This window comes from Malaclemys terrapin, chromosome 9, assembly GCF_027887155.1.
Source record: "Malaclemys terrapin pileata isolate rMalTer1 chromosome 9, rMalTer1.hap1, whole genome shotgun sequence".
Classification (NCBI taxonomy): Eukaryota; Metazoa; Chordata; order Testudines; family Emydidae; genus Malaclemys; species Malaclemys terrapin.
Window position 1 is genome coordinate 20,323,394 of NC_071513.1, and position 26,119 is coordinate 20,349,512.

The following is a 26,119-nucleotide window of genomic DNA, read 5'->3' on the forward strand; positions in this document are numbered from 1 at the left end:
GGCATCACTTCATCTGACAGTTTACTTATCTTTAAAATGGCTAATAATTACAACATGTATGTAGCTTAACACATAGGCGTTTTAATAAGGCACAATTGCTAAATATTTTATAGAGAGATTTTTTTGAAGACCGTACTGTTGCCATCTTCAGCAGTAGCCATTTGAGCATTTTCACTACAGTGGTGAGTGGATTATGGTGGAAGGTTTCTTTATTTTTTAGTACCAGAGCTTAATGAGGCACCTACAAAATGTTTTACTATGTGGAATTAGTCCATAGAGAACACAGTGACCTAAAAAGAGTTGAAATCCATGGCTGTGAGCCCCATCCAAGGGCCAGAAATCTACCTCTGGTGCTGTCGTCTATGCAGAGTTCCAAGTGCCTTCATGATTTTTGAATTATTAAAATAAGCTGTAATGACTATATCAGCACAACGCAAACTATACCAACATAAAATGAAATGTATGTTGCATGCTTTACAGCATGATTTTATTTTGCTATTGCAAAGAGCTACAGAACAGGGTTATGAAAGAATAAATAAGTTAAAGCACTGAGTGTGTAGCAATTTCCAAAAGCACATTAAAGGGCCTTTAGTTTATAATAATTGAATGGGCTTCATTATTGCATCTGATTCAATTTTCAGAAAGTAACCAAACAAAATGAAGGTAGGTAAAATATTTTTCCCCTCTGACCAAAAAAGATTTTAAATATGCCTGCAGCCAGCCCTGCTACAAATAATAAAATGTAGAAAAAACACCACTGTAATATCGTACAGCAACATATTGACATAACCAATTTGTGTTAAGTGTCTCAGTCCGTTCCAAAATACTTCTGTCCAAAGTGTGTTGGTGCAACAGGATGAACTTCTGTAGTTAAAATTGTGATCTCTGGGAACTCCTGGATGATAGATTTGGCACCTTTTCAAGGAGGAAAGAAGAAAATAGTTGAAATTACACTTTGTAGTTCAGCCCTGTGCCTGTAGGATTTTATAAGCAGTTGAGCAGAGGTTGGTCCCCTGCAGGTACCTCACCTCTGCTGTTTGATCCACTTTTTGCATTTACACCTGGCTTGTGCAGCTGACTGGCTATCAGAAAGTCTTTAACAGCTTTTAAGGGTTGCGTATAGTCCTACTCTGATGAACAAAGTAGGTACAGGCTACTGTCAATTACCTAGGTCTACTGCATGCTAGTGTTAAATCTTTAGTAGCAGGAAACCACAAAAGATCCCTCCCCCCACTTTACAGAACTGGTGCTTTCATTTTTGAAAACTGATTGAGAAGTCAACAGCAAGAAATACATGGCTATGCTATCCCCAGTTGAGAGCTAGCCCCACTACAGTCCATGAACAAAAGGTAGCTTTGCAGTGCTCTGCAGGACACGGGCACATTCTGTGTAATTGGCTACCATGTGATTCCTGTTACCAAGAATTTTTCAGAGCTGCAATTCTGCCCTCAGTCCTGAGAGCAGGCCTGCTTTCCTTTTCTGCTATGTCTGTTTGAATTTCATGAGTAGCCCTGACAGGCATTAGAATTTCTCCATTCTCCCACCCTACTAAACAGAAACCAAAAGTCATTCTCAAAGCCCCAGATCTCAGCAGAATAAGATGGGACTGAATTCCCTTCTTAACCCGTCAATGCCACTGTTATTCACAAGGGATCGCTATTGAGTCATACGACATGACCTTTAACAGAGTGGAGAGGAAAACTGAACCAATGTCTTTCACATCACATTTTATAAACTACCACAACCACCTTTTCTTTTGTTTACATTTTATCCATTCCTTTCCTCGATTTTATGACTTTTCTCCCACTTCAGTCCCCAAATACAACTACATTAAATCAGCTCACTGGAACTCTTTAAAAATCTCAGCCTTGTGTACAGTTCAGTGTTGTGTGAATAACCTCCTCCCCCCATTCCTTCAACTTACCATGAGGGGTGGAGAATAGGCTTAGTAGGATAATGACACTTGGTTGGACGCCATGTTCTAGAAGAACTTTTACAGCTTCAATGACAGTATTGCCAGTGCCTGGGAGGAGGGGAAAAACAAGACTGTCCTTATCAGCAAAACTTCACAAATCATTTGGAACTAGAATACGCAGAATTCACATTGAGGGGATTTGGGTGCCACCAGTACTGGCGTGTAAGTAAATGGAAGGAATATGTCCCTTTTCTACTGCAGTACAGACCACTCACTCTGTTACCTATGGAAGCTTAGTCCCTTAATGACACTATTCGCTTCTATGCACTAAAATGCTGTATTAAGAGCCTGACCCAAAGTCTATTGACATCAGTTGGCTCAGGATCAGTCCCTAAGGCAAGAAATCACAGCTGAAACAGAAAATGGCAATCAAGAGTTCCCGTGAAGGAGCAGAATTAAGTATTAGAGAATTTGCTTCAGCCTGACGTAAGCTCTACCAGCTTCTGAGGCTCTTTGGTGGCATTAATTAGTTTAATTTTGAAATAATATAAACTGTTAAATAGAATTATTAATTTTTAAATAAAACTGATTTAATGTTTTAGCGTTAACTAGTATTTAATTAAATTGAAATTTTAAAGTGTTTAGTTCTAATAGTTCTAAATCTTTTCTACACTTACATACTAAAATTTATATATTAAAAAAGCAATTTACAGTGAAGCCCAGTTCTCCCCCACCCCACATACACAGTGGGTCACACTCAAGCGATTTGCACCACATTTATTTTTACCTCATTAGATCTATCACCTCAACATGTGCATTTTAAAGATAATGTCTGAACTAATGCAGTTTGACTAAGTCTTATTCTAGCAGAACTTGATAAATTCTCTGCCATACTGCCCAAGGCAAGCTAAAATCCTACTAGTAGCCACAGAAATTCAGGGAATTTTACACAGCACACCCATTACTCAAACAATACTAAACGCTACCTAAGAATGCTCTAAGATACTCACTCAGTATTGGGTACATGAGAAGAACTTTTCTCCTGTAAATGTCTGGTGGGAACTTGGCATAGTACACTTTGGCTCTCTGAGTCTCTTCGTCGCTCTGTATCAGAATTTTTCCTATTCGGATGGATCTGCAGCAATCCCGTAAGCCTTGTTCCATTGCCTCTCCTTCAGTTTAGCAACAACAACAAAAACCCTGTTACACATCAAGGAAGAAAGCACAAGCAGCTACTACTACTACTAAAGGGATATTCAATATTGAACTATGGTAAGGTTCTTATTAAACCAAATGACTAAAATCACAGATTATTAACTGGAAATTTTCACTCTGCTTAAACAATGAAGTTAGTCTGATCAGTATCACTCATTGGTCCCAAGCACTAACACAAGGCTGGTTTTCCAGGATATAGCAAATCTAAATCTAAAATAGAGCAACGCTTCCTACAAACATTTTGATCATTCCTAATCAGTATGAAAAACCCCTTTGAGCACTGAGAAGGAAACTCATCTGCAACTCTCCAGATACTGATGCAACATCATGATGCTACAGAGGGGACAGAAAACATTGCATCAAGTGGATTTTAGCCTCTTGCTGTTAGATCTTTAAGAACTGTTGCTATCAAGCTGCTAATGAAGTTAGACAAAAAAATCCACTAGCATTCCCCAGAATGTGCACAATTTCTACCAGTAGCCACAGTTTATTTGGAGAATTGTCTTGGGGGGGAGAATTAATGGCAACGACTATGGTGGTTTCTAGAAGCAGGGGGAGGCATTGCTCCATTTGAATGTTCTCGACCTAGAACCCCTTCTCTAGCAGCCACAGAAAATTCCCAGCAACTGTTCTATTTCCTAAGCGGTTAATAAAACACATTACTTGAGAGTGGTGGGTGTTAGCTTGGTTGGAACAGGACACTTATGAAGAGAGAAGAATGGCAGTTGGAGGACTTCGGTGAATTTTGTTCATCAGAGGAAAAGGGGTTGTTGCTGTTCTTAAAAGCAAAGTGGTAAAGAGATTTAAAGAAGAGCTTTAAACACAGACACGTTAAGAAATCATGGCCTACCACTTCTCATTATGCTGACTCCACAGTTTCCCTTCTCAAATTTCACTCCTTCATACTTGTACCCTGTGGGAGGAAAGACAGACCTGATGGTCAATGGAAGTCATTGTTCCTTTTTAACCGATTAGGTGCCCCTTTAGGTTATAGTCTTAAATGATCTTCCCATGAATGGAACTAACATCTCTCTAAGTCCATACTGTATGAAGAGGACTACGGATGTATGCCATACTTTGCATGGACCAGTAGTATGATAGTGTGCCAAACACTAACTGGCCTAAAAAAGTGAAGGGCAGAGGAACAAAACCGTAAGTTGGCAAAGGGCTGGTAACATGGGGTTTAGAAGAGAGCCTTCCCTGCTGTAGGATTTTAGTATAACTACTCGTATTCTGGGCACACTTCTTATGAAGGATGCCATACAAAATAAAGCTGAATGGTAACTTCAGAAGAAGCCAATGGATACATGCCAGTGCGGTGGACAGATACCAGAAATATGAAACTACCCGAGTGATTTAATTTGTGCAAGGAATATCAGGAAAATACTATGAGTGTGATGGGGTCAGCTGACAGCCCTGGAAGCTAAAGCCCTTTACTTATTCAAAGAACAGCTTGGACAGCAGGGCAAGCTTCCCCTGCCCAAACGTTGTGCTTTAGTCTTAATACCAAGGCTGGTGCAGAGTTCAGTCTACACCTGTGGAGAATGAGGGAATTATGTGTACTATTTTTTATAAATATCAAAAGCCCCTGTGGTTCTCTGTGTGATGTTACCCAGCCCGACTGCCAGGAGATAAATCAAAAGAAGCTGTTAAGAGGGAAGCAAACAAAAACTGAAATAATGTCCTTGAGGAAACACTGGGAAAGCTGTTTATTGGGAAATAGCCTGGATGAAGCCAGGAAGTGGGTAAGCAAGGTTTACTCTTCCCAAGGCTAAGCCTAGGATCAAAAGGGATGCTAAACCTTAAAGATGCTGGCCTCGGGCAGGAGGAAGGGTTGAGTGAGTGGCCAGAGGCTGCCCAGGGAGGGTCAGCAACAGCTGCCATCCTGGCGAGGGAGGACAGATACAGAGGAGGCAAGCTGCAAGCATGACAGTCTGCTTCTCCCAGCCAGAGTTGAGGGTTACTCACAAATGCTGGCAAGGCAAGATTACGGTACTGGTATGGGGAAATGTGTATAGGGCTCTGTTGCATTAACTCTTGGCTCTGGGCGCTACGTTCTTTTGGGTATAAGAATACTTAATGCTTTGTTTTGGAAAAGCTGCTGTTCAGTTGCTTTAACTAGTAAGAGGGTTTGAGAGCTAAAGTGATATAGGTGCCGAATGCTGTTGGGTCTGTCACATTAACACAGTTGGGAACACAGAGATCTGATCGGTCCATGTGGTGCCATCCAGAGTGAGCTGCAGGAAGCCAGGCCTGTCACCTAACGGGAACATTCCAGAGGTCTACAGCACAGTTTGCTCTATAACCAGTCAGAAATCCTTGGGCGTTCTTCTGCAAAGGAGCTACCAGCTGCAGTTTGGAACACAGCAAACTCATTTCACAGAGTCCACTTAACAAACAGCCTTCAAGTGGTGTCAATTGTTGATTGACATGGACTGGATTTGAACCCAGTGTTCCAGAGGAGAAAGGCAACACTTCTGTTAAACCAATAAGACAATGTTAATCTGTATTACTTTTTGAACCGCTTTCCCAAGTTCTAGCTAATGCTACACTGTTCCTGTTTAACCTGTCTTGCCTGTAACCTCATATTTGGCTTCAACAGGAACAAGCCGAAATGATTCCTATGGGTTCTCTCTAGTGTTAACACACACATGCTTCCCTGCTGATGTAGAAACTAACTTCCTGCTCCTTTATCATCACTGCCAACTGGTCCATGGTTGTAGGCAACAAGGCACAGAGAATTTTGCAAGGCCTCTTGAATCTGCCTAAATCCCCCCAACTCTCCTTAATGGATAAGTAAAACATCATCAGTTTTATTGTCATCATCATCACAGTAAGGGCAAGTGAGCACATCTGGCACCGGGACTGGTAGGTACATTTTCATGATGATTTTGCAAGACTGATTTAAACTCTTACTAAATAACTCCTGTGTGTTTTGCTGAAGTGTATTAGTCAGTAAGGTTTGGGTTTTTTAAATGTCAGGAAGAGGGGCCTTAATTTTGCACTCTGACCTGAACGTTCAGCTGAGTCAGCCTCACTTTACATCTAGTATGAAGCTTCTACTGCCAGCCCTACCAGCTGGGGAGTAAACTCCCAGTTACCTGTTGGAGTGGTCACTGTGCATTCTGTATATGGTAGCTGATTTAATCCCTCTTCAACCACAAGTCTGATCTGTAGAACCAAAGGAAAGCATCAGCTTAGAGAGGTTTCTTACCCATCAATGTAAGGTACCATATTCTAGTAGTTTTACCAACATACAATGAACTTGTCAATAAGGTTTTCCCCTTGCCAGTTTATTTTCACATCCCTGTCTCCATTCAGGAGCTGCCCGGTGGGCTGCCCAGAACAGCCTGAACCGCAGAACAGTAACCACAAAGCCAAGTTCCCCAAGGCAAGTCAGGCAATAGAGAAATATCATCACCCCTCCCTTTGACACCTGTCAGTTGTCATTATTATGGGATGCTCTGCAAGGAGATTGCACGTTCACAAACACAGTCCAGTTTTAGCAGGGATATCTCTACAGGAGACAGAGCCAGTAAATTCCACAGCCTCAGGTGACCTGAAAACCCCTAGTCCTCCCCCAATGATAGCTCTGTAGCTGTACCCCAGGCAAGGTTATTTAAAATGTATTAATCTGACCCAGGGATGATTTCCCATGAAAGGAGCTCCAGGTATTAAAGATTTAGAAAGTAGAGCAAGCCAGCGATTCAAAGCCCAGAATGCTCAAAAAAACCTACAGCCAAGCAAAGATGAAAACCCATTAAGCAAAAGTCACTGTATAATGATAGAAGTGAGGCAATCTCTCAAAGGACTGAGCACATATATTTCTCCAGTCAATGGATAAGTTAAGGTTCATCTCCACTGTTCTCACTCCAGGAACAGGGCAAAACCCCACTAGAGGAATCTTTTCCATCCTTCCCTCTCAACCCAGTTCCCAGTACAGACAGGCTGTCTGTTTAAGGGAACTTCTTCAATTGCAGTCAGTGCCAAAGGCCTTTTGATTCTGAATTTCAGTAACTTTATTGGCATGACAAGGTTTATGAGTGTTATCAAACTTAACACCACAAGAACGTCTATTTAGAGCAAAGTTTTATAGTAGGCCACGTTCAGAGGTGATGGACAGGTTAAGTCAGTGAGTGAGTGGGTCAGAGTTGGTGTAATTCACACATCCAGGGGCCAGAAGACAAGAAAAGCAATTAGCAAAATTCCGTAAGTAAATGTCAGGAAAGATGGATATTTTCATTTTTCTCTATGGCATATAAATGCCACCAAACTGCATATCAGGAAGTGGGTCCAACTGAGTCCTGCACCTCCACTGGCATCCCCTGTGAATTTGGCCCAGTGTGTCAATCTCTAGTCTGGTAGTTCCAGCTAACAGGAAGCTGTCACTGCCAACTTTTTCCCTTTTTTAATGTGAAGTTTTCTTTCTTGCTCTTTACTGGCACCTTCTAATCCTGACAGCTTGAAGGAAATGTTTTGATATTTCATAATCAAAGCTCTAATCCAAGTCTTTATAATGCTCAGATCATCTTCTTAGGCCATTATTTTAACCATGTGCCTCCACTAGCTTCCCCTTCTCCTCTACAAACACCAGATTTGTCCTCACCATCACGATTTAGCTGCCTGACACACCCTTCATAGATGCATTAGCACATCAGTGACAGCCACCTTCACTCTACCAGCCTTTCCACCTATTAGTCCCCTTCTCCCCATAGCACCTTTGCACACACTCTCATGCCACCTATCACGTATGGAATAAGCTGCATGAAAAAAATCTGTACCGCTAAATTTATCAGCCTTCACCTCTCTCCCTATGACTCACTTCTGCTGTGACCCTCCAGGAGACTGCTAGCAGTTAGTGCCAGGCAGGCAAAAAGCTAAATTGTGCTCACATCCAATCCCACCGCTCTGTTTATTTCATCCATCTGTTACATTTTGTCATTTGGGCAGTGACTGGATTTTTATTAGGTTTGTACAGCGCCTAGCACAATGGAGCCCCAATCTGCCTGGAGCTCTAGGCGCTACCAAAGTACAAATCAAACAATAAAATATACAAAGCAAGACATTCCACAATCCTAGGCATGGGTTCTCCATTCCTTCCCTTTTCTTAGGAGGAGGAGGGAGCAGCTATCTCTCTAACAACTGTCAAGCCTGTTGTATGACCAGCAGGTAGAGGCAATCCCATGAGCAGCAGCTCTAGATCTGTAAATGTGCTAGTAAAGCAAGACTGGACTCCAGTAGCATGAGCCTGAGTTTGGCTCAGTGACTGGAAAGTGGCAGCAGTGAGGGAGTAGTCTGTACATCCCGGAGACTGGCACAACACTTCCAGGAAAATCTGAGAGGGCCCAGGATGGGGACTTTCACATCGAGGAACTGCAACAGGGGTAAGTTAGGGTTAATTAAGGTTTTCTCCTGCCTGTCTTGCAATAGCCATTGTTTCTCTTCTATCAAAACTTTAGCAACATATTTCTGACCGATCTTCTTTTTTGAAGTGATTTGATAGCCAATTCACTGGGAGGAATACCCCTTTGAGAGTAGAGCATGATGGGAACACTCTCCAGGGTAAAAACTAAAGTGCTTTCAGAAGGAGCTCAGTATGGTAGAAGCTCTTGTAGAGAAAGCATCCTTGACTGAGAGAACCAAGCTCTGTTAATGTTCAGTATGGCTTATGTCTGGCTTTCTTTCGGTTGAACAGTGTTTGAATTTATTAGTATTGGACATCCGGGCTTTAATATCTTTGTTTGAAAATCTTGACTCTTCATATAATAAGATTTTGGGAATCCTGACAAATAGGAACACTGAAACTTAGCTGACCTAGAAATAAGTCTTTCACATTCTGTGTGTACCTTCCATGATTGTCCTTATCTGCTTTATTAACTGTCACAAATGTGTGTTTAAAACAAATGACATTTGTTGGAGACTGTGACACCCCATATTCTTCATAGAAATATGGTTATGATATGAATATGGCATAATTAAGATATACTTTATGCAAGATGGGTCACATAAGATATCATTGGAAAGGTTACGATTTACTGAATGTGATTATCCAATTTGTATGCATGTATCATAGTTTTAACATGTTAGCAGACTGAAGTAAAAACCCTAGGCTCCCCAGTAGTGTTACTTTGACCTGTTAATATGTACTGGTGGAGGTACAGGCTCTTGGATTATTATTACTATTATCTATTTGTAATATTGTGTAGGACCCCATGTTCAGGCCATTAAAGATCCCAAGGCACTTTTAACAAGAGTATGGGTGTTACTCAAAGGAAAATTGAAGCAGGCACATCTTGCTTACCTATGTTTCCCTAGCATTCTCAATTACCTACATGCTTTTCACTTCTGTCCTAACATAGTAGCGTGTGCTGTTAAAACAGCTGCTGCGTTCCTCAGGTAGCTGAAGGTATTTGTGAAATCCTCTGGCATGAAAGACATTAGGGAAGTTACTGTCAAACAGCATTCACTTTGTATAGGAATGCATCGCTCTCACCGGATGACTGCTGCAGCATGAAAGTCCTGTTTAACACAAGTGTCACAAAGAACAGCAAGAAGAAGAAGAAATCCTCCACCTACCAGACGATCAGCAGAAAATACGAAGTCCCCTCTACTGGCTGTCCTGAAAAAGGTAAAAAAAAGTGCTAAATTAAATTGCGGAATAACTTTTATTTCGGTAACACTGATAAATAATTCAAGGATAGTACATTATACATAGCAGGAGTTCTCCGCATAACTAATTTCTACTGGATAAAACTAATTGGAATCTCTTGATAGTGGGTAACTAATATTCACGGAACGTAAAGCTACAGCCAGGCTTGCCTCTTAACTATAGGCTAACATTTTGCAGTGCTTTGCCCAACGCAATTAGAATATGAAAACCTAAGATTGTTCTGTAAGCTTTCCATGAGAAAATCTGATCTTGCTTCCACTCCCATCCTAGTAGGCCACCCAAACTATCATGTATTCACTGCTTGAATTTACAAACATTGTGCTTGATATCCTGCTTCCAATCAAGTCAATAGTCAGAAGACTAGCCAGCAAATGGGAGCAGTACTGAGCCTCAGGAGAATAATACTGAAAATATGGCAGACCCGTGGTACATCCTCACCTGGAAAACTGTGTTCAGGCCTGGTCACCCAATGTCAAAAAGGAGAGCAGACTCAGGAGGAGTTCAGAGATGGGTGATGAGAATAATTAGAGGCATTGAAAAATTGTCATTGGAATAAAGTAGGAAAAGATTGGGACTGTTTAACTTATAGTACCATGATGAAGTTATATAAAACAAAGAATGGTACAAAAAGGTAGATTGGGAACTATCATTCCCACGTTCCTAATAAAAGAACAAGGAACATTCAAGGAAATTGTGAAGTGGCAAGTTCAAAACTGATTGTCACAGGATATTATTCTGGTCAAAAGCTTAGCAGGATTTGAAACAGATTAGTCACTTATCTGGATAACAAGACTATCCATCTTAGTTATAAGCTTAAAACATAAACAAGAGTTTCTGAAGGGGTATAGCTCTCCAGCTTGAAAGCCTAAAGCAACTTCTAACTAATGCGGGAGAGGGGTTTCAGAGCAAACCTTCCTTGGTGGAAGGTTATCCCATAATACCTACTGCAAAGTTTCTTGCACTTTCTGCTGAAGCATCTGGCATGGGTAACTATCGCTGACAGGATACTGGATTAGATGGACCATTGGTCTGATCCAGTATGGCAGTTCCTACATTTCTTTTCCCGACTACTGGGCAAAAGTACTATATGACCTCAGTGTGTATATTCAAACAAACTGAAGAACTCTCCCCTCTAATCTGTTAGATAATTTGGCTGTTACCTAATAACAGTAAGCAGTTTTCAAATAGGGTGGTAGGTTTGATTTTAAGCATCTGTCCCTTTTAGACCCCTATTGATGTGCAGGGGAAGGTTCAATCCAGATAATATTTCAGTGAAATGTCATGGAAACATTATTTACGGAAGATTATTTTTTAAAATTCTGTTTTGTATTAAAGCAACAATATCACAAAGAAGAGAAAATATACTGAGGCAATACAGCCGTGTTCCGCTTGCTGTCAAAACTAGAATGAAGGCACCGAGTGCATTTTAAATGTCTGCCCTGCTAGAAGTGGAACATGCAGGGGATGCCACCCTCCACTGCCCCCCCCCCACCCCAGCAGTGAAGTCATCTCACTGATGTGTTATGCACTGCTGAGTCATCCAGCTTTGTACAGCAGTCAGGAGCATGTACCCTGCTGCTTTACTGTCTTCAGTTCTATATTATTCACTCTAAACACCGCAGGGAATAAAAAGCCTAAGCAGAATACAATAAAATGATCACATACAAAAGCCACAATAACCTTTAAATACCTACACTTAAATCCTGCCTAGTGTTAAGTCTGGATTTTAAACAATACAGACACACTACTGATCTAAGCTAATGAAATTGCTTCTATGGAAACCAGAGATCTTGGGTTCACTAGACTTGATTTTATTGTAAATTGCAATACTACAGGTTTTAGCCTCCAGATCACTAAATCTTATCTATCCCTGCCATGAATGAATGAACTTTTGTGAGATGATTTTTATAGTGTCACCAGCACAGAGCTATAAACAAGAGACTACAGCAGTGTGCTCCCACATAACCAATGTTTAAATGTACAAGTACACACTCCATTAAAGGATTCAAAAGTCACATCCATTAGACTTAAACTGTGGGCAACCACCTCTAACTAAACTGGAAAGGTTGCAAAACTGAGCAAGTTTGTGAAAACGTCTTGGATGTAGAGATTAGGAAGTGGGATGGAATCTATTGTATCCCCCAGTCTCCTGTACACGTTCCCAGCTCCTGTTAACATTGACAGCTACATAAAGAAAGCAAACGGAACGTGGACAGCTCTAGAGAGCGAAGTGGACTAAGTTAGTAATGACAATTCAGTGGACTAACATGCTTTCTTATCCAGTATGAGGCAGTAGAAGGACTAGTAATAATGCCAATTATTTTAACATCCTTAGGCTTCAGGGGCTGTACTGACAATAATGCCAGGACAACACCCTGGTGATGGCAGAAGAACCTAAACAGAACAGAAAGGAGAGAAATACCCACCAGCTATTTGTGGTGTTAAAATACATATATTAAGACTTCATCTTGCAGACACAAGGTTTATCCAAGAACAGTCACTTGCCAAATGGGCCCAAAGCTTGGCCATCCTGTACTTTGTCACATGCCGCTGACCAGAGCACCACAGCATGGCATGACTCCATGGACACAGAGTTTTGTAAGTATCCTAAAAGGGGAAGCCCATGGAGTGCCACCCAGGCCACAATGGTAAGAGGTTTTTTAAAGTGTCTGAGATTTTGCCTGATTTTCCGCACCATATTTTGCAGCAGATCCTGATAGTTATTGCAACTGCAGGATTGCATTAACTTCCCTGATTCCTGGAGAGAGGGGAGAAAGAGGCAAGGGGAGTAGCACTAAAATCGACTTTGCTGGGTCGAATTTGGGGTAGTGCGGATGCAAATTGACGGTATTGGCCATGGGGAGCTATCCCAGAGTGCTCTGTTGTGACCACTCTGGACAGCACTTTGAACTCCGATGCACTAGCCACAGGAAAAGCCCCGGGAACTTTTGAATTTCATTTCCTGTTTGGTCAGCGTGGCAAACTCAGCAGCACAGGTGACCATGCAGTCCCCCCAGAATCGTAGAGCGTAGAATGTTTCTATGCTCCCCCTATCATCTCCGTCCCTGAGGTTATCGCAGATTAGAAAGTGAAAAAAAACGCACTCGCGATGACATGTTTTCCGAGCTCATGCAGTCCTCCCACACTGATAGGGCACAGCTTAATGCATGGAGGCATTCAGTGGCAGAGGCCAGGAAAGAATTAAGTGAGCACAAAGAGCGGAGGCAGGACGCAATGCTGAGGCTAACGCGGGAGCAAATGGATATGATGAAGTGTCTATTGGAGCTGCAGGAAAGCCAACAAGAGCACAGACCCCCGCTGCATCCACTGTATAACCGCCTACCCTCCTCCCCATGTTCCATAGCCTCCTCACCAAGACGCCCAAGAACACGGGGGGGAGGGTCTGGGCACCCAGCCACTCCACTCCAGAGGATGGCCCAAGCAACTGAAGGCTGTCATTCAAACAGTTTGATTTTTAGCGTGGCTACAATAAGCAATGTGGCCTTGTCCTTCCCTCCTCCCCCACCCCACCCAGGCTACTTTGTCCATTAGCACTTTATTTTTTATTAATAAAGAAAGAATGCATGGTTTCAAAACAATAGTTACTTTATTTCGAAGGGGGAAGGATGATTGGCTTACGGGGAATTAAAATCAACAAAGGGGGCGGGTTTGCATCAAGGAGAAACAGACACAACTGTCACACCAAAGCCTGGTCAGTCATGAAACTGGTTTTCAAAGCCTCTCTGATGCGCAGCGCGCCTTGCTGTGGTCTTCTAATCGCCCTGGTGTCTGGCTGCTCAAAATCAGATGCCAGGTGATTTGCCTCAACCTCCCACCCCGCCATAAACATCTCCCCCTTACTCTCACAGATATTATGGAGCACACAGCAAGCAGCAATAACAATGGGAATGTTGGTTGCGCTGAGGTCTGACCAACAGCGCCAGTGAGCTTTTAAACGTCCAAAGGCACATTCTACCACCATTCTGCACTTGCTCAGCCTATAGTTGAACTGCTCCTTACTATTGTCCAGGCTTCATGAATGGATCCCCTGAACTCGTCGCTGGAGAGCAGAGTTGCAGCGGAAGCGGTGGATGACAACAGTTACCAGTCCTACTGCACCGTCTGCTGCCAGCAGCACCCAGGAGGACTAATATGGATCCCCTGAGCTCGTCGCTGGGGAGCAGGAGAGCAGAGTTGCAGCGGAAGGGGTGGATGCCGATGGTTAGCAGTCCTACTGCACCGTATGCTGTGAAGGCAAGGAGCTGCTGCTGTGTAGCAATGCCAGCTGTTGCAGGTGCTTCTGCATCGAATGCATGGAGGCCTGGGTAGGGCAAGGTACCACGGCCAAGGCAAAAGAGGAAGAGCCCTGGAGCTGTTACATGTGTCAACCACAGAAGTGCTATGGAGTGTTACAGGCCGACCGGACTGGAATGTATGGCTGCAAGACTTCTTCACCAGCGACAAAGAACAGGAATATGATGCACTTAAAATCTAAAAAGGCCCACACATTTCCCAGAGTCACTACCCTTGATAACAGAACGTCAATGATTGCATTGGCTACTTGGATCACAGCAGTCCCCACAGTAGACTTGCCCACCAGCAGAGGTGATGGTGAGCTGAGCGGGCTCCGTGCTTACCGTGGTATGGCGTCTGCACGGGTAACCCAGGAAAAAAGGGCCAAAATGATTGTCTGCCATTGCTTTCACAGAGGGAGAGGCGACTGATGACCTGTACCCAAAACCACCAGCGACAATGTTTTTGGCCCATCGGGTATTAACTCAGAATTCCAATGGGCGGCGGAAACTGCGGGAACTGTGGGATAGCTACCCACAGTGCACCGCTCCGTAAGTCGATGCTAGCCATGGCAGTGAGGACGCACTCCACCGACTTAATGCGCTTAGTGTGGACATACACAATCGACTGTAAAATCAATTTCTAAAAATGACTTCTATAAAATCGACCTAATTTCGTAGTGTAGACATACTCTAAGAAACTACCCTCCCCTGCTCCTGAATAAGAGCCACAAATTGCCTCTCACTGCCCTATATATTAGCCCCTCCTCTCTCATCCTGCCCCTCCCCACTTTGTGGCTTTTTCACACTGTCTCAGTACCTCGACCATCTGTCTTCTGGTGCACTAAACAAACACACTTCCCCTCTAACATTTGCAATTGTGGTGCTCTCTGTTCCTTTTTATACTACTTTCTACCTAGAGAGAGATCTGAAACCAGATGTGATCTGGATACCCTGTTAAGTGAGCCAATTTTCCTTCCTTCCCAGCAATGTCTATTAATGTCTCATTATAATATCCATATCAAGTAGACCAAGCTCTTGGCAGCAGGCAACTAGTCTTAGCTGTAAAGCTCCATGCTCATCCCTGCTGCATCCATTCTTAAGAGAGGATTTCCAGCACCACAATTGCTTAAAAAGACCAGACAAGATGAATTATACCATTCCCAGAAAAGATCATCACAGCAAGTTCTAGTCACCCTGTGCCTAACTGTTCCTTCTCCCCTATGTGGTTTAGCAGTGAGCATTTTTGAATCTTCCTGGATGAAAGACTATTGCACCCTGGAAACTTTCTCCACCACTGAAATGCAGCTGTCTTTCTCAGATGGAATGTGGCAAGAAAAATGCTGCAACTTCTTCCCCCTGTGAAAGTGTAACAAAATGAGAGGTGAAAGCCCACGTTACATTGGAAGCCTACTTGCCTTTTTGAACAGCCTCAGTGGGTCCCCCCCCCAGTAATGTTTTTTCTAGTAAATGTTTAGTGAAAAGCTCGGAGTGTCAGTTACAGCTCTGCTGCCTTGTCATCGTGCCATGTTCAGGATCAAGTGCAGCTCTGAGACTTGTCATCATTTCCGTAGATGTTTTAGTGATCCATATTTATGAGTCTCCACCTCCTCTAAACAAAATAACATAGCCTTGCAATGAATCTAATATGTAAATCTCCTCAAAGGAAGAATCAGCCAGTGGCTTGTAGGCTTGCAAAACCCAAAGACCTATTGAATACACTTGGAAAAGCTGAACACTTTTTTACTTGCAGCAAGAAAGACACCCATCTGGGTTCAGTAAGTGGGATATTTCCCTATGTTCCAAAAACTATACGGTTTTCCTTTACTAGCCTCAAAACTCTTTACAGGTGAAACCCTTCTCACCAACAAGTTTTGAGTGGACACAACAACACCATGGATTGGGAAGGCAGAACTTAATCCTCCCTCTCCGCAGCCCACTCTCACAGCCCCCTTTCTGCTCTGCAGTGGAGACAGCTGCCAGGGAGTGTTTCTGATGTGCAGAGTTGCTCTCTATGGAACCTCCACAGCCTGTACACTGCAACCGCTCTGTGCATTCTGTGCCTGTGATACGATTACTCTTCAGCACACAGAGAAACAAGATACAGAAAAACCCTAATTCAAAATAATTTAAACTACAGAAGCTAAGGTTACTTAATGCATACAGTGTCCTGGAGAGGTGAAGTATTGTACAGATATGGATGATTTAAACCATTGCTTGAAAATTTTACACAACGCCTATTGTCAATGGCCCAACCAAAGGCAGATACAAAAGACCAGGGAGGGCCTCTGGTAGTACCTGGTGGCAACTGCTGCAATAGTCTGCTTCCCAGTCAGCAACAAAGAGAATCTCACGAATGTTGACAATTTCACTGCTGCCCAACCCTGTCTGAATAACACCCAGGAAACTGGCAAGAGTCTTGTCTGCTTCATGCTGCTGCTCTCTAACTTTTATAACCCTGAGAAAACTATCAAAGGCAGCTCTCTCCCTTAAAGTTGTTCCAGAGGCAGCCTCATTCCGTTCTTCTCCTCTTTCACAACTGCTTTCTGGGAAATCCAGCACTCAAGGACTTTCTCTATTCCCTTTCTTGCTCTGGTAAGTTTACATCTATTACTTAGTGGGGAAATGTTAGTCATAGCTGTGTTGCTTCCTTCTCCTGTTCAGTTACAGAACACGTTTCTGTCATTGCAAATCAGTAGCAGAACCTAACTGGAACTCCAAGTCATGTGCTGCTTTAGCCTCTTCTTGGTATTCTTATATGCTTTATTTAAATACCTGTTTAACAGGTGAGGCTGCAACATATACCTCACACTGATTTAGTGTCTTAAGATCTTGATTTTTTTTTTTAAACAAGCCACGCTTACAAAAAAGGAGGCTCTCCTTGATCAAAGGAATGAATGGGGGGGTTCAAAGCAGCAGGAATTTGAAAAGCAATCTGCTAAGTGCCAGAGAAGTGGGGATTGTAATGGAACTACTGACCTATCCAATGGCACAGTGGCACGAATGGATGTGTCTACAATAAATGTGACAGCATAGCCAGTGAGCAATGGTTCTTCCTGCTCCGAAGCACAGTGCTTCTTTCTATTCTCGGTATGTAAATAGCTCCTCACTACATACTGTGCATTTTAGCATATACATCCAAAAGCAGGAAGCAAAGTCCTAATACAGCAAGGAGGCAGACACTATGAAAGCTACAGCACAAGTCTTAGCAGTGAGACAAGAAGAAGAATTGACTCTGAATTAAGGGAAGCCTCTTTTAACTTTTGCAATGTTTTAACGAAAAGTATAAAGGTTTTTTTTGTTTTGTTTTTTTTACAAACGCTAGGTTTTTCTACCTGTGAGGATTCCTTCCTGTGCCTGCTTTTAGGGTACTATTAAAAAAAAAAGAAAAAGAAAAAGAAAGAAGGAAATTGACGAGAGACTAGAACTATAAAAATTGGGCAGTCAGTCATGATTTCATGTTTACTATATGTGTGAGAGGTAACTTCTAGTCTCAATCAAAATATTAATAGGAATGATCTGGCAACTGATCTACTTTAAAGTCACTTCTTTGGCCAAACTAGTGACTTACTGGTCATGTCCTGCACTACTACGAACAACATGTTTCTGTTCCCAGTCCCGGCCTCTTGTACTGAGTTGGGAGACCTGGAGAAGTAAAGGGACTCTGTTCCGTGTAGAAATGAGCAGGATCTTGCAATATATCTGTTACTTAAGGAGTAGTGTTGTCTGACTCCAGACCAGAGAAAACCTGGTTGGAGCTCCAGGAGTGAGGAGACCAGGAACAAGACAGATGAAGTGGGTGAAAGGACACTTACATTGTTTTTGACTAGTTTCTATCTTTGTCATGCACAAATTTAAACAAGCCTGGACCTAAGAGACTGCATCAGAATCAAGACAGTTGGCTTGCAACTACAAATAGACCATGTGGGTGTATTCCATGTGACCAATTTCCAACAAATGCAACAGGGTACACGCTGATGCCCCATACCTTCCCCAGCTTCTATTTATGGCTCCACACAGACTTTTCATTCTGTGCACGATATAAAAAAAATCCAAAGAGTAGTTGAGTTTCACCACCACTATTTTCATGTCACACCTTGATGTTCTCTAGAGCAGTGTTTCTCAACCAGTGGTCCCTGACGCAGTTTAGGAAGGCAGCAAGCCAGTCCCTGGTATCAAAAAGGGTGAGAAGCACTGCGCTAGAGAAAGGAAGCAGCAGCTTATTACACAAAGTCTTACGTTCTCGTGTCTCAAAGGCTCCGATGAGCTCTGAACCTGCCAAGGCCTAGGTGTGGGTGGCAAAAGATTCAAACTAAGGAGTGCAAAGATATTACAGGAAGCTTTAAAGTCATAGGGTTAATTTATTTATCATAAATGGTATTGAAACAGAGTTCACAGCCAGAATTCTGCATTTCTGGGATTAATTATTTACAGTTACAGAGAGAACAGGCTGTAGGTGAACTGGAAACTGTCCAATTCACAGCCTTTCTCATGCCCAGCTCAAGGCTCTTGAGGTAATCCATGCTCACAAATTACCTGAAACAGCTGCAACATCTGGCCACCTGTACCAAGACTTTGGACCATTCCTGCAGAATATTACAGTATTTGTATAAGCACTAACATGTCTAGGGAAGATGATGTCAAGGCCTCCTACCACTACTAAGCCTTAGTGTCTATGCTGTGATCATTCTCCACTGAAACAGTCTGCATGTGAGACTGGAATCTGATGCCAAATTCAATGGACATATTCACAGACTGGATTCCATAACATCAGTCAACCAGGACCCAGAGTGGTCTCAAAGCACATGTCCCCACCCAATGTTGGCATCTAATTTCTTCATATGTCAGGACATGGATAGCTTGTTTAAATACATTTATAATACTGTTTGTTTCCTCGGAGAGGGCAGGAAAACATTTCTAATGCTAGACAGCAGCAATGGAGATACCAAGGCAAGACAATTCAAATTTGTCACCAGTGTAACCCCATGTGACTGCACCAACCCTTAGGGTTAGTAGAACTTGTTAGCAAACCGTGGATTTGTTAACCTAGGGCTTAAGCGTCTACACTCATTTGTAACCCCAGGTTAGGAATCGTTGAACCCAAGGTCCCAACCTGGGGTTCCAGCATCTACAAAGCATTATGTTACTGCCCATAGCCAGGACCTAGCACCCTCCCACTCTAGCCCTCTGTTCGTGGTTCAGTATGGAAAAACATTACTGTCCACCAAACTTAACTGTCCAGAGGACACAAAGTCAAGCCCATGGAATTGTGAGATACTTTTGGCAGCCTCCCAGAGCATGAGTCCAGTGAAGCTGTGTCTATGCTGCAAAGTGACAGGGCTTGAACCCTGAGTCCCTTCTGGACTAAGGTTTGGACCCTCCACTCCCATAGGGTCCTGGGCCTCTAGGTCCAAGACCTAGGTTAAGGCAATTTGTGTGTAGACACAAGGGGGAGTTTAGGCTTCAGCCTGAGTTTGAACCTTAGACTTACACTGCAGTATAGATGTATCCTTAGGTTATGTCTAGAGTGCGATAAAAGACATGGCATGGCCACAGCTGGCTTGGGCTTGTGAGGCCCAGGCTGTGGGGAGGGATAGCTCAGTGGTTTGAGCATTGGCCCGCTTAAACCCAGGGTTGTGAGTTCAATCCTTGAGGGGGCCACTTAGGGATCTGGGGCAAAATCAGTATTTGGTCCTGCTTGTGAAGGCAGGGGGCTGGACTCAATGACCTTTCAGGGTTCCTTCCAGTTCTATGAGATAGGTATATCTCCATAGATTATTATTTATTATAAAATTGCAGTGTACATATTGGGGTTCAGGAAGTGGAGCCCAGACTCTAAGACCCTGTGTGGAGTAAGACTCTCAGAGCCCCAGCTCTAACCTGAGCCCCAACATCTACACCACAATTTAGCCCCACAGCCTGAGTGTCATGAGGCCGAGTCAGCTGACCCAGGGTCTTAGACTTAGTGCTGCAAGTTTTACCCCAGGGCCAGCTGGAGACAGGAGGAGAGTTCTTCAGCAGCACAGTCTGACATGCTGCTCTCCGCTTAGCAAAGCGGCACTGCAGACAAATGCAAGAGTCTAAGATCCAGAAGCAAAATAAAACCCAAGATACTTATTTCAGAGTAGAAGCCGTGTTAGTCTGTATCCGCAAAAAGAACAGGAGTACTTGTGGCACCTTGATGCATCTGAAGAAGTGGGCTGTAGTCCACAAAAGCTTATGCTCTAATAAATTTGTTAGTCTCTAAGGTGCCACAAGTACTCCTGTTCTTTTTCCAAGATACTTACTCACCCCTTGAAATGCCCACAAAGCCTGAGCAGCATCTAGGTCTCAAAAAAAGTGGGAAGCCTGAATAGTGGTGTCCCTTGTGCGACCAGCTACGGTGCTGCCTGATGCACCCTAGTTGTTAACAAGAACTGGCCCTCCTCACAGCCCTACTTTGCTGAGCCAAGTCCTGTCACTTAGGACACTTTAAACCTTGTCTGATTCCCTCTCCATACAACTGTTGCCCACGCATACCCCCCAGCCTCCTGCCTGCCCCCCCAGCCCAATCCCTCCTGCTCCCCCCATCTGATTCCCCGTCTTCTGTCTGCACCCCCCCGCCCAATCCCACCTCCTGCCTGGGCCCCCCCAGCCCGATCCCTCTTGATCCCCCACTTCCAGCCTGGGCCTCCTCAAACCGATCCCTCCTGCCCCCAGCCGACTCCTTCTGCTCCCAGCCTCCTGCCTGCCCGCCCCCCAGGCCAGTCCCTCCTCCCCTCGCACCCGCAGCCCGATTCGTCCGCTTCCACAGCCCGATTCCCTTCTCCCCGCCGAGGTCACCGCTCTCCCCGCCGCCCCGGCCGGGCCCTGCTCTCACTTGTCCCTGATGATGGTCTGCAGCTCGCGGATCTGGTCGTTCATGGGCAGCAGCTTGAGCTGGGCTCCGATCTGCAGCGGCTGCGGCCCGGGCTCCGGGGCTGGGACCCCATTGCTGCCGCTGTCCGGGCTGGGGCTGCTGTCGGGGCCGGGCTCCGCGAAGCGGATCAGCCGGGTGCTACCACAGCCGCCCCCTGCCCCGGCCGCCGGCTGGTCCTCCTGCTGCCGCGGGCCGGCCGCCGCGCCCAACGGCCGGTTGTGGCAGGGCATGGTCTCCATGCAGCGGGGCGCGCGCCGCCACCAGCCGTCCGCGCGCAGCCCGGGTCCCTCGCTCCCGGCCGGGCCCGGCCCGCCCCGTCCGCGCCCATTGGCTCCCGGCCCTGCCACTCACCACTCAGGCGGGGTCCAGCGGCCGGGAGCATAAAGCCCCATTTCCCGCCACGCCCGCTTCCTGTGCGGAGCACGCGGGCGGCGGCGGGCAGAGGGTCCTCCCCCGGCGGGAGCGGGCTGGGCTCTCAGTTCCCGTCCCGTGTCGCCTTCCTCCCCCACAGAGCGCCTTCGCGTGCCCCCTGCTGTCCCCTTCCTTTCCCCGCCGGGCAGCGCCCAGCGCGATGGGCCGCTGCGCCCTGCTGGGGTACCCCGGTGACCCGCCTGCGGACGCGCCTTTCTCCCCTTAGCCCCCGTCCTTCCACGTCGGCATGTCCCTGGCGCTCCGCAGCCACGTCGCTCAGGCATCAGCAGGGCCCCTCCCTGCCCCCCGGCTAGTTAAATACAGGGACCCCTCCCGCTGCCCTGGGCCCGTGAACCCGGCCGAGCTTAGCCCCCCGTATCCTCCCCCACGTGCCGACTCGAGCCCCCCTGCAGAGAAACGCCTTCGTGGGGATCCCTGGGTGGCAGGCGCCTGGCTGGGCTCCACACCTTACGGGGGGCTGCTCTAGCGGGATCGCCAGCGTGATTTGCAAATGGGGATTGAGAGTTCAGCTCAGCAGGTGTTTGGGGGGTGTCTTTAACTATTGCAAAGGGGCAAACCCTCTGCTTAACCCTTTTGTGTTCGGCACGTGTCAGGATTGTCCGAGCAGGTTAAGGGGATTGCAAGGGACCCTATCAGTTTAACGGCCGAAGTTGTTGTTGAAGGGTTTTGCCAACTCCAAGGATAGAAATATATATTTAACGTCAAAGGAAGTAGTTTTGCATATTGATTTCATAGTCCTTAATGATGATGAAAGACTAGCTGGCATTGGGTAAACTCTACCCCCACATCCCTCCATCCTTCCTTCCTATGGGATATAGCGATGGTTGTATTTTCATCTGGTTCTTATGACATACGCACTAAAACTGAAATGTGTTGTAAGGACAAGCCTACTTGATGGAGGGGAGGGGTATGCCAACTAGAGCTATGTACGGCTATTACCTGGTCTCTCTGGACAAACTTCAGCTGTGCTATCCTCCGGGTGTTCCGGGAGCTAATAAAAATGGCTGCTTGGGAGATAGGCAGGCATAGGAGAATGTCTTTGGTCAGGTAGTGTTCTATCCCCAGGGTCAGGGGAATGGATCTAATCACAGGCAGGGAGCTTTTTTAATTTCCTTTCTGATTATATTAACTAGCTTTACTTGTTATGAGTACTAACTCTTGAGGGAAAATACTTTGTTGACTATATGTGTGTATGCCTTCCCAGTTCCCATACTAACTAAATGTAACCTGGGGTTCCTAATGCCCCATATAAGTATTGTCCTGAACTAAACAGTCATTGAATGCTGACTATGTTAAATATTACAGTGCAGCCTTCCTTATCTGAACTAATTGGGTCAATGATATCTTTGAAGAGGATATTTGAGGATAGGAAAAAATAGGGGATGAATTCTGGACTGATCAACCCCCAAAATAAGCATCCACAGATGGTAATACTTATATTATAAATAGCCAGAGTTTGACAGATTTATTTGAAACAAATCCCAGGTGCCCATCTTATGTGCAAAATTTCAGATAGGATATTTTTTCAACAGAGAAGTTGTGAACTCTTCAAGAGTGGGGCTTTATAATGGGAATAATGGCAGAGCCTTAACTGTAGAGACACAAACACAGATCCTTCGCTGGAGTTGAGAAGTTTGATTCTGCAATAATTAAGGGATGCATATCGGTAACTCTAGGCATATGCTTATTAGGAAAATAGGAATTAAAAAAAAATAAAGCAAGCCTTGGTACGTCTTAATTATCTTGTCAATCCATTTAACCAAGAACTAGGTATGTAGTAATACTGCAGTTTGCAGAGCATAGTAGCATTCAATGAGAACTTCTTGTATGATTTTTTTTGTAATGCTTAAACATACATACAACGGAGAGAAGACAAGATAGGACTCCATGAAAGGCTGGACCACCATAAAAGTGCACCTATAGAAACAATTTCTAGGGTTGAAATTCAGAGAGCCTCAAACCAGGATTCATTTTTCATACTCCCAAAGTACTTATAAAGGTATTTGCAGTTATAAAATTGTATGTGCATCTGTGGATGCTTTCAAAATGTTTACACATTACACTCTTAAATGCATTTTTTGTGAACACAATCAGAGGCTGCTGAAAATGTGGCCTAAACTTGAAGTTTAGATTATGTGCAGCGAATTTTCAGTGATGGGAAATGGAGCACAGGCCTCTCTGCCGGATGGATTTACCTGGAATGTAAAGTGCTCTGGGATTGTGTGCTTTTAAATTTTAAGATGAACAGCAGCCCAGGAACCCAACTGAAAGGCTGCCAGATAAGTTGTATCCCATAACAGGAGGCATGAGTGGGGGGACTGAAGACTACTGCGGGAAAGAATTATAGGAGGCTCCAAGGAGAAGGGAATCTGACCTCAGGAAGTTTAAATATGTAACCATAAACATCTCACAAACCAGTCTGAACCTGAGTCCCAAAAGTCATGGCTTGTGCATACCCCTAATGTGTTTGTGTTTTGGGGGCTTAGAATCGGTTCAACCTGTGCTGCTCCTTGTTATACTTACGATCTTTTCACTCCTGCCTTGTCCTCCCTACCCGTTTCTTGTATCCACCTGTTGTCTCTCATCATATGTTAAAATTATAAGCTCTTTGGAACAGAGACTAAACAGAATTTATTACAGCACCTAGCCTTGCTCCCTGATTTGGGACTCTGAATGCTACCACAATACAAATAATTATATTAATGTCAATTAAATAAACTTGATAGCTGCTATCTTGACCCAAAATAAGGGTCCTCTCCTGGCCCCACTGAAGTCAGTGGGAGGTTTGTCATTGATATAAAATATACAGTTTGGCACATTTGTCATGTTTTCCTTCAAGAAGAGTAGTCTGAATTAGGTTCTGTGGCCTCTCCCACTATTAAGAGGGTATGTCACATCAGCTATTGAATTCAGCATGAAGCCCATGAGTAGTAGGTTCCAATCCCATTAAGTGAGGCATCCTCAGGGAGTGCTGTGACAATGCAACTGTTTTTGCTTGGCCCTGCCTGACAAAAATCACAGATGGGAGCCACATTACTGCATGGTCCCTGCTAGAAGATCTAATGCAGGATCAGGTCTTACATTGGTATAAACTGAAATCCAAGTTAGTGTAAAGCTTGTGGAAGGAGAAACAGAAACCAGTCCTATGTGTATGACAGAAAAATCAAGTCAATTGTCTATTCATTGTGGTATTATTTCTAAAATATTATTCTTAAATTTATGTATTAGAGTCTGCCCTCTTGAAATTCATACTAGCTATCAGGTCAGTCGATTTCTCCTCCCTATTTCATGTTAACTGACAAAACTCAGAAATTCCAAGTCCTGTGAATTGTGTTGTATCACCGTCACTGCTCACTGAATTCTGATTGTTAATTAAATGATGAGACTCCTAAATTCTAAGCCATTAATTGGACTATATTACAGTCATGGCCAGGAATACTTATCAGTGAATCTGATGTTTACTGCCTGCTTTATAATTACAGTTAATACGCCAGGTCCCTTGAGGGTGAGAAACAATACAGAATGGAAGGGGAGCAAACACAAATGTGAGGAGGGAAGAAAAGAGAGGAAAACAAATCCATTGCTACTCCAGGTACACACACACAAATTTAAACCTCTTCCCCAACACTGCTCTAAACCTCCTGAAACAGCCACTTCTTATTACGTTTCTACACAGAAAGCTAAATATATACTTTCTGTCTACAATTATTTTTATATTTAGATTAAGCATATCAGCAAAAAAGAACAAAAGTAAAGTCTACATGAGAGTGCATTGTGTTGGTGTGTCACCTCTGCACATGCTACAGTAATCCTGACATCAAAATGACTGCTATCTCTACACACATACAGAGTTCTTGGGCATTTAAAGGTGTAGTACACAGAAAATAAAGTGCAGAACACTGAAGGTGGGGGGAGAATTGGGGAAGAACATTTTCTGCTGAGACATAAAACCTAAGATTTTATAAGAACTATTAGCGAACAATTTAGTTGAGGAAGTTAGTCCTTTCTTTGGCTCAGAATGACCACATACAATCTGCAATATTTTTAATAAACTTGTTCAATATTTACAATTGCTCAACTAACACTTTATGCAAAGATATTTTATATTGTGCATTGTTTGTAAACTGTTCTCTGCAAGGATTCATTTGGTGTTCACTGCTCATTTCAAGCTGTGTGGTTGGTCATCAAGAAACTTCATATTGTTCCTTCTCCATGATTGGATTAACATAATTTTTTTTATAATTCCCCGTGGGAACACACATACTTTTGTGAATATGAGACTCCCCTGAATATTTGTATGAACAAAACCTTGCACATCCAAATGTTAGCAAACAGCAAAAAATGGGCTTATGAATACTGCTGAGGCAAATTCACTTATTTGATGTGCATATATGTTTGCAAATACTGTTTTGCAGTATTTGCCCATTTCTAGTCCTAACCATTTCACATAATGAAAAAAAAATTATAAAAAACACAGCTGTTGACTCGATGGTCATGACCAAATTGAAGTTCAGTTAATTACTTTCTGCCTCCCTATATTCACACTGTAGTTTACTGGATTTTGCTCCAATTCCTGCCCTCAGTTGTTGTGTAGTAGAGTGGGACAACCCCAGCAACTGGAGGCCCATCTCCCTCTGCTCCACAATGTACAAGCTGTATGCCAGGATCATGGAGTGGTCGGTGAGTGGGGGAGCCAT

General features: G+C 44.0%; 1 protein-coding gene across 1 annotated transcript; it reads right to left on the bottom strand.

The window, feature by feature from the left end:
* Positions 1–59: 59 nt before the first annotated feature.
* On the bottom strand, positions 60–26,050 carry UPRT (uracil phosphoribosyltransferase homolog). Its single transcript, XM_054039698.1, has 8 exons — positions 25,945–26,050; positions 20,952–21,330; positions 9,707–9,749; positions 6,232–6,301; positions 3,981–4,043; positions 2,926–3,087; positions 1,925–2,023; positions 60–915 (listed from the first exon to the last, which is right to left on the bottom strand). Exons 1-8 carry the CDS (start codon positions 26,048–26,050, stop codon positions 809–811), a joined length of 1,029 nt encoding a protein of 342 aa, XP_053895673.1. The 3' UTR covers positions 60–808.
* Between the last annotated feature and the right edge of the window lie 69 nt (positions 26,051–26,119).

Bases quoted from the DNA above. Each gene is read 5' to 3' on its own strand.
- UPRT (XM_054039698.1), bottom strand. From the start codon at position 26,050: ATGGGCCTCCAGTTGCTGGGGTTGTCCCACTCTACTACACAACAACTG. The intron at 6,302-9,706 runs GTAGGTGGAGGA...TTGGTTCTACAG, and splicing joins TATTTTCTGCTGATCGTCTG to ATCAGACTTGTGGTTGAAGA. The intron at 2,024-2,925 runs GTGAGTATCTTA...CCCTCCTCCCAG, and splicing joins TCTCATGTACCCAATACTGA to GCACTGGCAATACTGTCATT.